The sequence below is a fragment of the Panulirus ornatus genome, chromosome 4 (genome assembly GCF_036320965.1).
Source record: "Panulirus ornatus isolate Po-2019 chromosome 4, ASM3632096v1, whole genome shotgun sequence".
Taxonomy (NCBI): Eukaryota; Metazoa; Arthropoda; class Malacostraca; order Decapoda; family Palinuridae; genus Panulirus; species Panulirus ornatus.
This window is the reverse complement of record NC_092227.1, coordinates 64,902,005-64,915,810: the sequence shown is the minus strand read 5'-3', so window position 1 is coordinate 64,915,810 and position 13,806 is coordinate 64,902,005. Positions and strand designations below refer to the sequence as shown.

Below are 13,806 nucleotides of genomic sequence, written 5' to 3'. Positions count from 1 at the left end.
TGATACTGGATTAAGAATCCGAAATGTTTGGCTGGTAGCACAGAGTGTGGGATAAAGAAAACGTGCAGGGTAGCAGCATGTATTTCAGGATCCCTGGTTATATATTTTTTTATCGCCGTTTCCCGTTTTAGCGAGGTTGCGCCAGGAACAGACGAAGAAAGGCAGCGTTTGCTCACATCCATTCTTTAGCTGTCATGTGTCATGCACTGAAACCAAAGCTTCCTATCCATAACCAGGAACTACAGACTTTTCCATATATATATATATATATATATATATATATATATATATATATATATATATATATATATATATATATATATCTTTCATACTAGTTCGCTTTTTCCCGCTTCATTACGCTAGGGCCAGGAACTGAACCTTTTTGGGTTGGGGGGGGGGGAACACCGACGCCTGGGCCACAGAAATAATTGATGCCCTTTCACTATGCCTTTTCGCAAAACATTTACAATTTCTATGTTTGCTAAGATGATTATTTGAACTTTATATATATTATTATATTATTTTTATTATACTTTGTCGCTGTCTCCCGCGTTTGCGAGGTAGCGCAAGGAAACAGACGAAAGAAATGGCCCCCCCCCCCCCATACACATGTATATACATACGTCCACACACGCAAATATACATACCTACACAGCTTTCCATGGTTTACCCCAGACGCTTCACATGCCTTGATTCAATCCACTGACAGCACGTCAACCCCGGTATACCACATCGCTCCAATTCACTCTATTCCTTGCCCTCCTTTCACCCTCCTGCATGTTCAGGCCCCGATCACACAAAATCTTTTTCACTCCATCTTTCCACCTCCAATTTGGTCTCCCTCTTCTCCTCGTTCCCTCCACCTCCGACACATATATCCTCTTGGTCAATCTTTCCTCACTCATTCTCTCCATGTGCCCAAACCACTTCAAAACACCCTCTTCTGCTCTCTCAACCACGCTCTTTTTATTTCCACACATCTCTCTTACCCTTACGTTACTTACTCGATCAAACCACCTCACACCACACATTGTCCTCAAACATCTCATTTCCAGCACATCCATCCTCCTGCGCACCACTCTATCCATAGCCCACGCCTCGCAACCATACAACATTGTTGGAACCACTATTCCTTCAAACATACCCATTTTTGCTTTCCGAGATAATGTTCTCGACTTCCACACATTCTTCAAGGCTCCCAGAATTTTCGCCCCCTCCCCCACCCTATGATCCACTTCCGCTTCCATGGTTCCATCCGCTGCCAGATCCACTCCCAGATATCTAAAACACTTCAATTGCCCCTCTTCCCAAAACTCTTGCATTCACCTCCCTAACAACCCCATCCATATATATATATATATATATATATATATATATATATATATATATGTGTGTGTGTGTGTGTGGATGTGTGGATCAGGTGTTTGCTTTGAAGAATGTATGTGAGAAATACTTAGAAAAGCAAATGGATTTGTATGTAGCATTTATGGATCTGGAGAAGGCATATGATAGAGTTGATATAGATGCTCTGTGGAAGGTATTAAGAATATATGGTGTGGGAGGCAAGTTGTTAGAAGCAGTGAAAAGTTTTTATCGAGGATGTAAGGCATGTGTACGTGTAGGAAGAGAGGAAAGTGATTGGTTCTCAGTGAATGTAGGTTTGCGGCAGGGGTGTGTGATGTCTCCATGGTTGTTTAATTTGTTTATGGATGGGGTTGTTAGGGAGGTGAATGCAAGAGTTTTGGAAAGAGGGGCAAGTATGAAGTCTGTTGGGGATGAGAGAGCTTGGGAAGTGAGTCAGTTGTTGTTCGCTGATGATACAGCGCTGGTGGCTGATTCATGTGAGAAACTGCAGAAGCTGGTGACTGAGTTTGGTAAAGTGTGTGAAAGAAGAAAGTTAAGAGTAAATGTGAATAAGAGCAAGGTTATTAGGTACAGTAGGGTTGAGGGTCAAGTCAATTGGGAGGTGAGTTTGAATGGAGAAAAACTGGAGGAAGTGAAGTGTTTTAGATATCTGGGAGTGGATCTGGCAGCGGATGGAACCATGGAAGCGGAAGTGGACCATAGGGTGGGGGAGGGGGCGAAAATTCTGGGAGCCTTGAAGAATGTGTGGAAGTCGAGAACATTATCTCGGAAAGCAAAAATGGGTATGTTTGAAGGAATAGTGGTTCCAACAATGTTGTATGGTTGTGAGGCGTGGGCTATGGATAGAGTTGTGCGCAGGAGGATGGATGTGCTGGAAATGAGATGTTTGAGGACAATGTGTGGTGTGAGGTGGTTTGATCGAGTAAGTAACGTAAGGGTAAGAGAGATGTGTGGAAATAAAAAGAGCGTGGTTGAGAGAGCAGAAGAGGGTGTTTTGAAATGGTTTGGGCACATGGAGAGAATGAGTGAGGAAAGATTGACCAAGAGGATATATGTGTCGGAGGTGGAGGGAACGAGGAGAAGAGGGAGACCAAATTGGAGGTGGAAAGATGGAGTGAAGAAGATTTTGTGTGATCAGGGCCTGAACATGCAGGAGGGTGAAAGGAGGGCAAGGAATAGAGTGAATTGGAGCGATGTGGTATACCGGGGTAGACGTCCTGTCAGTGGATTGAATCGGGGCATGTGAAGCGTCTGGGGTAAACCATGGAAAGCTGTGTAGGTATGTATATTTGCGTGTGTGGACGTATGTATATACATGTGTATGGGGGTGGGTTGGGCCATTTCTTTCGTCTGTTTCCTTGCGCTACCTCGCAAACGCGGGAGACAGCGACAAAGCAAAAAAAAAAAAAAAAAAAAATATATATATATATATATATATATATATATATATATATATATATATATATATATATATATATATATATATATATATGATTTGAAATACGGAAAAGTTGGTATGACTTTCATGTTCACTGCAAATAAGTGAAACAATGTGGGAAATTGGATAATGTTGACAGTTGTTGGTTTAACTGGAGGGTATGGGGTTTTCAGTAATATGAATGGATACGGTGAACAGCTTGTGGAGTTGTTGCGCTGAAAAAAAAGACTTGTGCTTGGCCATATCTGGTTTGAAAAGGACATACACGAACATAATTGGAGTAGAAAGAAGGGAAGAGGCATCATTGGACGTGGAAAAGCGAGACTGATGAGTATAAGTGTACAGAGAGGAGCAGCTGTAGGGATGGCCACTCGTTACCTGATGGAGTTGAGGGGGAAGATTTGTGAAGACTCTTCGAAAAGAGGAAATGATATGGGTGAGAAGAAGGTAGGGAAAGTATGTGAACTTGGAAGAGAGGCTTGTTTGAAGAGACGCTAGGAGAGACTGAGTGTGGAATGGCAAGAGGTGAGTGTAAACGAAGCTAGGAGAGTGAATGAGGAAAGTGGAGTATTTAGGGAAGCATTGCTGGTATGTGCAAGAAAAGTACGTTGCATGCGGAAGGTGAGAAAGCGTAGCCAGTGGTGGCATGGCAAAATTAAGCTGCTAGTGAATGAAATAATAGAAATGTATGGGCGGTACTTACTGAGGAGTGTAAGTGATTGGAAATTGTACAAGATAAAACGGCAGATGGTCAAGAGGAAGGTACAAGGAAAGGACAAGTGAGAGTTAGAGTGAGGAATAAGATGATTTAGAAGGAAGTTGATCATGTGAAAAAAGAGAACAAATGGGAACATGCTAAAAGCATGTGGTGATGAGGTAAAAGAAGCAGAGTGACTACTTTAAAGGCTTGTTGAATGTGTTTGATGAGATGGTGACAGATGAGTGGTGTTTGGGTTAGGGAGCTATGCGAAGTGAGAGTGAGGTCATGGCAAGTGGTTGGGTGAAAAAAGAGGTGGTGAAAGCGTTTCGTAAAATGAAATGTGGCAAGACGGCTGAAGTGGATAATGTTAGAGTTGAACTTCTTAAAAATGAGGGTGACTGTGTTGTTGATTGGGTTGTTAGGATTATCACTGTATGTATGGACATGGTGAGGTGCTTGAGGATGAACAGAATGCGTGTATAATCCCACTGCGTTAATATAAGGGAAACAAAAATGAGTTTTCGATCACAGACTTTTTCGATTTTTTGATCATACCTTTTAAGTTGGATGGGAGATTGGTGATTGAGAGGGTGAAGACATGGACAGAGCATCAGAGGTAGGAGGAACAATGTGGTTTCAGGAGTGCTGAAGGATGTATTGATCAGGTGTTTGCTTTGAAGAACGTGTGTGAGAAATACTTTGAGAAACGGGAGTTTGTTGGTGACTTTTACGGATTTGGAGAAAACGTATGAATGGGTTAGTCCTCGTGCAACTGGCTCCACACAGAAACTAAGAAGCAGCCAGTTGCGTGCAGCAGATCAAGGTCATAGGAAAAGGAACGCAGAGAAGCAGCTCAAAGAGCAGCAGGCAGTTAGCTGTAGGACACATAGAGGAAAGCACCATTGCGGCAGGTGGGAGAGAGATCATGGAAAAGAGGTGATCAAGAGAATTGATAAGCTGGAGAGTATTTGATTCCTCTCTCACTAAAAGAGAGGTCCAGGAGCAGCCACTTCACATATGCAATCATTACTTTATAGTGGGTTGATAGATAGATAGATAGATAGATAGATAGATATACGGAATAGCGGCTCAGAAGAAACATCATTGCGACAGCAGTTCAACGCCATTGGCCTTGTATGTTCATTATGTAGGGTTTCTAAGGTTGAAGAGTGGATTGCGAGCTGCCTTGACTGTTTACTGTGTCACCTTTTTCAGATGTCAAGAAATGTGTTGCTTTGGGCTATTAACAGTTGTGTCACTGACTGTCGAGCTGCACTAACTGTTAACTGTTTCTTTAACGACATCAAGTTGCATGAATACTTAACTTATCCCTAAGTTTTATCAGTGCTGGTTGTTTTCTCTTCTAATCCAGGTTATGAACTAAGTATTGCACTTAATGTTGACTTTGCCACTGTATGTGTTCACCTATATTAACGATTACTCTGGCTGGAAGTGCCGAGCTGGACTGACTTTATACTGTCCCAACACAGGCGCCGAGCTGTGCTACACGCCCATGCTGCACGCCCACGTGTTCGTCAAGGACGCGAGATACAGGCGTGAGAACTTGGCCTCATGCCAGGAAGACCGGCCACTCATTGTCCAGGTAGGTTACCACGCCCAGATCTTATCAACCACCACGCCACATCATAGTCCAGGTAGGGTACCACGCCCATGTCTGACCGTCCACCACGCCACATCATAGTCCAGGTAGGGTACCACGCCCATGTCTGACCATCCACCACGCCACATCATAGCCTAGGTAGGTCACCACGCCCATGTCTTACCAACCACCACGCCACATCATTGTCCGAGTACCACGCCCACGTCTTACCAACCATAAAGCCACATCATTGCCTTGGTATGTTACCACGCCCGCATCATACTTCCTATCGCGCCCTTCATACTCAGATTACTTGCCTGTACTGCACACTCAGAGGTTCAAGAAATGTCATCACACCACCACCTGGCCTCATAATAGTTCATGTTAGCAATAGTGACACACAACCCAGGCCCACGCCCTCCAGATAGGAGCGCCCCCGCCCGCCGTGGATCGTGATGGTTCATGTAGGATACCTTGCTCATCACCACACTCCTTCACCACTGACGTAGGCCACCACAGCGTGTCATTTAGGCCCCTCATAGTGCAGGTGGATTAGTGAGCAAGGCAGCAGTCCACCCACCCGCACGACTTGGGTAGGTTACAACACGCCATTTCAAAGCCCAGGTAAGATGACACTCCCTCACCACTCCCCATCATGATGTATGTTAGTTAGCGCGCTAACACCACTCCCTCTCATGATCCAGACAGAGCGTATATCACCCAGCTCCACAACCTCCTCCCCTCATACTGTAGGCAGATTTCCACGCCACAACAACACCCCCCTCCACACACACTCTAACGTAGTTACCACTCCTCCTTGTAACTCATGGTGGTTATCATATCCCCACCAATCTCACTGGCCTGCCATGTCGGTGAATTATTACGCTGCCACTACTCACGCTATCGCGCCTCCCTCCGCTGATATCGAGAGGTGCAGTAAAAACATTAAGGGATAACACTGTAAAGGTCCGTCGCTCGCAGGTCGTCGGAAACACTATGGAATGTTTAGTTGAGCAGTCCTAAAGGGTCTTCGACAAGTACCTTCAAAGTATGCCAGACGAGCCAAGTTGTGGTGGTTTGGGAGGCGTACGGGCCGCGGCCTTCATCAGCCAAATTGCCCAAAGGAAAACGACGGCTCGTTTGGGGACCGGGTTATGAGGACTGACGTCTGAAATCACCGTAAACCATAGTGTTATCCAGGTATATCTCCCAAGCACTAGTATTCCGTATCATATATCAAAACGATTGCAACACCAGCACTATGCCCGTCATTTGTGTGGTTGGCTACCATACAGACACCACGACCCATCAGCTAGGGTACCATACCTACCTACATCACGCTCCCTCACAATTCAAGGAAACTTGCAACATTAACGGGTCGCCTTTCATTTGCCGCCGCCTCCACGCCAGACCCACCACCATTCTCTCTCACCGTCCAGGTAGGTTACCCACTCCTAGTCCCTAGGGTCAACCACCATTGGTAGGTTACTGCGCCCTCATTACACCTACCATCATCTCTCATATCATGGTTCAGGTAGGTTACCACATTCAGACCTTGCACACTGTGTCGGACCCTCGGCAGATAACCCGATATATATTCATACGCCGGTGATTCAGCTCTTCATCCCGTCACTTCTTTTAAACCTGCTGCGTTCGTCTTCCCTTGCTCGAGGTGCGTTTCGTCTTGTCTTAGCTCTCCATATAAACTCAGATGTAGACGGGATACCCCAGGAGAGTAGAAATAACCCAGGGGGTTTAATGCCACTTTCATCCTGTGTTTTTTGCTTTTTTTTTTATGAAATTCCTCACACGTTTCCCATCTCCTTTGATAGGCTTGTAATTCCACCACTCAACACGGTAAACACACCTGACAGCACGGTAACATCTGATCTATCTTTTGAAACCTCACAATATATACGAACGGTGCAGTCTGCCTCAAAGAAACTAGGAGTCCTGTTCGAAAGCCGAGGATTTTTGTATTGTAAATACTCGCTCCCTTCGAATGGAGTACTGGTCTTATCACCTTAGGAGGTTCTAGCTCGCTCACGCGCTAGACGGAATCGAGTTTAGCACAGTCCAGCTTATCAACTCTCTCATTGTAAACCTTATAACTTGATCCATCTTCTTCTTCCGAGAACTGGCTGCTTGCGTGGCTCCGCCGTTAGTTGTAACACGGAACACTGAGCAGACAACCAAGTCGTATCATTACAGTGACCCTTGGTAACCGGGAGGTGAGCCATGGTGAAGTTTGGTTCCTTCCCGACACAGCTGAACTTTGGAACTTTCAACGTCCTCGTGTATTTTTTTTTTTTTTCTAGGAGCTACGACCTACCTCTTTTTAAAAGGGCAAATTTTCCACAGAAGAAAAAAACTGTCGTATCAGTCTTCTTCCTTTGTCTACTTATGTAGCCCGACCTAACTGTTTCATATAAGGTCTGGCCTCGATGTCCGTGACTGAAGCCTTCGAAATGATAAGAAAAGGAATATCACATTATTGCCACACCAGCCACTGCGTCCCCAGATGTTTCAGAGGGATTATCCCACCTGTCAGGCAATGATACCTTGTGGATACCTGGTGAAGTCTTCGGGGTTCTTCACCTTCACATCCCCGGGATGGTCCAAGGCTGCTGGAGTGGATCGTTGGTCGACCAAACGGTTAGAAGACGCAACCCTGAGTGCCACATAGGCCCTCACAACGTTGCTGGTCAGGTACACTTTGTAGTTACTTGTGTAATGCAATCTTGAGTTTTTCTGCCGTGCATCGTATGCTGTCTCTGTTGATATATGGTAAAGTGTTGAAAAGCTTTGGGTCTCGGATGTTTAAGGTGTTCTCTCTCTTTGTGAATATCGCCCCTTTGGATGACAGAGGTAGTATTTCACAAAGTCTTCCATTCCTCTTGTGCCAGTAGGATGATATTTCTGATTGTATAATAGGAAGCACACCTAGGATTTTCCAGGTGTAGATGAAGATATACCTTTTTCGTCAGAGCTGTAGGGAGTATAGCCACAGAGAATTCGTCCATTCCCAGTCGTTTAGTTTCTTTACCACATTAATATGGCTCTAAAAAGACATCTGAACGCTTTCTACTTCCGCAATTTCGCCCGCCTCGTAGGATGATGTTACAATGCAAGAGCATTCAGTGTGTGAAAGAATTCGCACTTTGAAAAGGATCATTAGTGTTTCTTCCCTTGTTTTGAAGATCCGCAGGATCAAGCCTGTCATTCATCTGCATGAGGCAGCCGTTGTTTTGTTGTATTCGCTGACCGTTAGGACGTTGCTGTTATTCCATGGTCTTTCAAATTACTGAACTGGTTTAAGATTGTGTCTGTGTCCGTCTGGTATTCTGTTGTGTTTTTTATTTCTTCATTTTCCCCATACCGGAGGAGTTGAAAGTTATCGCCATTCAAAAGCATATTTTTTTCTTTAGCCCTGTTAATGACTTCGTTTATTTCTCGTTGTACCCTTTCGGCACCATCTGTTGATGTGATTTCAAATACTTATTCTTGTATCACTTGCACAGGAACATATAACACTCTGTCTCGTATTTGCGTCCATTTTACATATGAGATGAGAAACCGGAGGGGTTCAAGTACACCCCTTAGGGGGAATCAAGCTTTTTACTGTGAAGATTCTGAAGGTAGCACGGTTAACAGCTACAACCAGAGTGTGATACCCTATTGTTTTTCCAACACTGTTCCCCATGATAATCCAGCTATATGCCTAGCCCCACGTCTGCTATACCATGAGCCCCACCAGACTACTCCATAGTATAATTTGGTTGACGCGTTTCAGCCATGCTCACCTTCTTGTCCGCTTTTTTATTCATTGTACATTTCCACGCCCATACTACGCCCGCTGCGTGCTGCCTAATGGCCCGGGTAGGTCAGGACATCCATTGCCACGGTTTATAATGTAGGGAATTTGCCATGTCCCCACACACCGGTCCAGGGAGGGTAATAGGCTCATATTTCAGTAATGTTAGCGCGCCCACAGCACGCGTCCTGTCGGTCCAGGGGGTCAGATCACTCATGTTACCACGCCCTATCATTCTTCGTGATGGTTACTGCCGCCACACCACCACATCCTCTTTGAGGGCTCCACGCCCTCCATCATTGCCAAACCCTTTTTAATCAAGACAGGCTAGGCTGCCTTACCTACCACATGCCTCTATACGTATCACGTAGGCTAGTAAAACCTCATTACTCCCGCCAGTTCTCATATTCCAGGAAGATCACCAAATCAACCCTTGGATAGGATATCTCAGTGGGGTACACAAAATCTTGTTCAGTTTAATGCCTCCTAGACCCAATTTCTACCCATCTCTCTATCGAAGACTCGCTCACAACTCTTGTCTCTCCTTCGACAGTTCTGTGATTTCACTTCTTTACTTCTTTACTTGGTATTTCTGTAACATCCACTCTTTCTTGGAAATCCTACATTACAGACATAGCAAAGTCTGCCTCTACGAAACTGTGCAGATGCCAAAACTTCTGAACAGATGCTCCGTTTAAACAAGGGATTGATTCGTCCCTGTATGGAGTACTGCTCTTACATTTGGGGTGGTTCTAGCTCTGTATCCTTACTTAACAGAGTTGAGTCGAAAGTGGTCGATTTGTAAACTGTCCCAGGCTAACTTCCAAACTTGATCCCCTTGCCCTCAGCCGCAGTATTGATTCACTTTCCCCCCTTCTATAGGCATTACTTTGTTTTTTGTTCCCGAGAGCTGACTGTTTGTGTGCCCCCATCACTTTGGAAATCTCTACCTTCTCAATGTCTTTCCTAATAACTATGACCTGGCACATTTCAAAAGACAGGTCTTTCACTTTCTCAAAAATTCGTATGTACTTTCCATTGTCTTTTCTTTTTCCGTCTCATGATTGTCTCTGTAGTTCAATCAAGGCCCAGCCTTGTTGTGGACTCTTGTCCGTCACTGGAGCCTTCAAGATAGAAAAAACAATCCACCATATAATTCAGTCGGATCACCACGCCTGGAGACGTGTTCCTGCAATCCACCATATAATTCAGTCGGATCACCACGCCTGGAGACGTGTTCCTGCAGTGTCTACCTTAGTCTTGTCATTTCCATACGAACATTGCTGTAACTGTTTTACTTTTGTTGATAAAGAAAGGAGTTACGTTCATACCTCTGCTTCTGCGTTAGAAGAGTCCGGGCTTCCCTCCCCACCACATTCACCACATGCTGATGATCCTGTGCGTACCACATTTGAAGTGTCTTCCTTGCGGTCCCACAAGGCACCTGCTCTGGTCACACGTAGAGGCCACAGTCCTGGGCTACATCCATCATGTCCTGAAGACGTGTGCCTCTCTCTGCTCGCTCGTCTGATTCGATTTTGTCCAAAAACAACAAACAAACATGCAAACAAACAAACAAACAAAGCTTTGTCTTCATCTTGGAAACCTCGGTGGATACAACCCATCCCAGATCACGGTGACCATTCAGATTTTTGGGACCATAGTCTTCTTTTTTTCTTTGCCTTCTGACCTCTGCAAAGTCAGAATCGGAAAGAAGCGAATGGAGATTCGAGTATGAAGTTCATTGCTTTCCCTGATCTACTGAAACCATCGATGCCTTAACTTCAGTTATCCTCATTGTAATACCTCGAAGGTTACTGTGTATTCCACTAAAAAACAGCTCTCAAGATTATAATATAAATATCAGTCCATTAACACCTTCAGGCTGGATGCTTTCGTAACCCACGTCGCTGTTACACGCATCACATTATCTCACAGTCCAGCCTTTGGCTGCATCCCCTTCAATCATCACTCGAACCACTGCGACAAAAAACTTAGATTCCTGGTGGCAGGGAATATGAGCGGAATGGATCACGAGCAACAGTTGTGAGCCTCCATTTGATGGAGAATAACCAGCTACACTTCTGTCTCCAATTAGACACACACACACACACACACACACACACACACACACACACACACACACACACACACACACATTCATGAGCGTCCAGGTCGTCCTGTCACATTCAGTTCGTTTCTTACTAATGCCGTCCATTCGTTATTATTATTACCACTGACTTTGCCATGTCTCAGTTAAGACTGTGTCGTGCATCACACGGCCATTGCCTCAGTGCAAGTGGTTCCCCTTCCTCCACAGGGTAGCTGCGGTTATGATAGAACACAGTCTAAGTAAATTAATTTCTAATTATTTGTACTATATGGGAAGGTGGTTTTGTCATTTACGTGGCCCCATTTCTCAAACCTTCACATCCATCCTACAATTTTTTAACGTATGTTGCCTGCATTTACCATCTCCTCGTTCGATACATTTCATTCGTCCACCACTCTTGTAGTGTAAAAGTACTTCTTTACTTCATTTTTTAACAATTCTTTTTTGCTAGATTTCATGTTCTCTGGGTGTTCTAGCCCTACATCCTTCGGAGAACTGTTCACCATCGACGTCATCCTTCACTCTTCTCTGTGTTATACTGGGCAATTTAAGTCCTTTAGCCTTTCCCTGTAACTCAGTTTCTCTAGTCTTTGTTGCCTTCCTTTGAACATTCCCTTTGTTCATCTTTAGGTATATTGACCAAACATGAAAAGGTTTTTCTAGATTTGGCCATATGTGCACAGCTTGCTGAATATTTACATATTCGTGAACATGAATGTTGTTTGCAAGTAGATGGTTGGTCTCCTTAACTGTTCTCTTAAGATGGGACTTAGGTAGTAGGCTTGGGACGATGTCGGTTCTCGTCACTCTCACACAAAGATACCAGCAGCTTATTTCCTGCGAGATGATATTCATTTCGAGGCCTTCTTTTGCTATGACCCTCCCTTATTGATTTACATTTCCTCTGGGTAACTTTCATCAGCCACGTATCAGACCAACTTTCGAGCCTTAAGTTCCCGTGTAAGGTGATGCAGTTCTCATCGCTCTCCACTTCCACCATGACCTTGCCATCATCTGGAAACATACCTACAGGCAAGTTATTCACATGAATCAAGAAGAGCAATGGTCCCAAAACAGAACCATGCGGCACTCCACTTGTGACCTGCCTGGTGATCCAGCTTCTTAATCAGACTCCCTTGCGGTATAATGTCACATGCTTTCTGTTGGTGTAGATGCAAGCGGTCCAACCGTCCTTCCCTCTTGTCTAAAACACACCTCACTCTCATATAGAAACCTAAACGGCTCCTTGAACATGACCTCCTTTCCCTGAGACTGTGTTGTGTCTCACTATAGTATTTTCACCTAGTGCGCGAAGTACATCCATTTGCTCTATTACAGGCCACACCCGTCAGGGACATTGGTCTGTAGTTCCACCCACCACCTTCCTCATGGCCCCAGATATAAACCATTATCAAAGCTTTTATTCACGAAAAAGCACCGCCACCCAGTCCACCTCACTTTATACAATAGAACGACTCCTCTGTATCATAACTAACACAACCACTGAATCATCCACCACACCATGAAACAGGACAGTGTCGATCCACCATAGATGGACTACCACCACCTCTATCCACCTCATTTTAAACGCTACCACCACATCCATCTCCCTCGCAGCGGTTAAGGGAGATAGAGAAATTGAGCTTGGTTCCCCTCAGTGTTGCTTGCAACAGTTGTGCACCGCTGGATAATAGGGCAGCATTGATCGTATCCCTAGGCTGTGTGGACAGGAACACAGGGCTGGGATTGGGATGATGACACTCATCACCCCCAGGCTAGAGAAATAAAATCCAACTGTGGTTGACCAGCACTACCCTTGTCCGCCTCGTGGTGGACACTACTGTAAACCACTCCAGCCTTCCACGTTAATCACCGTCGCCACATACATTCACCTAATTCGTCAAGAACCACTGCTGATGTTCACCGAACGTTTATCATGTCTACACTCTACTAGTTATCACTGCCATTCACTCCGCTCCACGTGAAACAACATGGGCACTCCTATCCACTGCACATATAACATTCTACTCGTACACGTCCATGTTAAGTGGAATATATTTTGACGAAAAGTTCGTAAATTTAGGACTTATAATCAAATATCAATTATGCAATATCGGCGGAGAAATTTTCGACGATAAAAAGGTTGATATGATAGATTTTTTTAAAGGAACCTAAAAATTATAATCATATGGAAATAGCTTTAAGTTGTAGATATCTTTTATGTACTAAAAGGCGCTGAGTAACCATTAGGTTCTAACACATTACAAATTACACCAAATCAGTCAGTAGGTCTCTACACCCTGCTACTCATCCACTCCTTACCATGATCATTACACTCCATCATACCACGTTAAGAATCACCATCGCTGTCATCCACCTCATTTTAGGTATCATTATACCTTCCGTTCAACATGAACTCTTCCCTGTTCTTCCTCACGTTAAGCGTTCCATATAGCATGATACATAACCAGTCCCTCTCAACCTTAGCAGACACCATGACGCTCATCCACCTCACATAAAACACCTCACCTCTGTCATCATCCGAGGGTTAAACACTTACATCGCACTCGTCCATGGCTCAACACCAGAACAAGTCATATCCGGTGTATGATGAAAACCTGTAACTCTATCCACCTTTCGCTAAAAGCTCTTAACCAGCCACCTCATGTTCAACATCCTCTCTGTCCCTCATTCTGTAGAAACATTACCCGTACCATCAACATCATTGCGTCTCCATCTCTTCACGTGAAATGTGACAGGTAATCCGTTTCCTCAG

General features: G+C 44.6%; 1 protein-coding gene across 2 annotated transcripts in view; it reads left to right on the top strand.

The window, feature by feature from the left end:
* The window catches only part of Dus1 (Dihydrouridine synthase 1), a 581,018-nt gene that overhangs the window by 474,612 nt on the left and 92,600 nt on the right, over positions 1 to 13,806 (top strand). For both annotated transcript variants that reach the window (XM_071695632.1, XM_071695640.1), the window contains exon 3: positions 4,994 to 5,106. In XM_071695632.1, the coding sequence (XP_071551733.1) occupies positions 4,994 to 5,106 (113 nt within the window). The remainder of the gene's footprint in view (positions 1 to 4,993; positions 5,107 to 13,806) is intronic.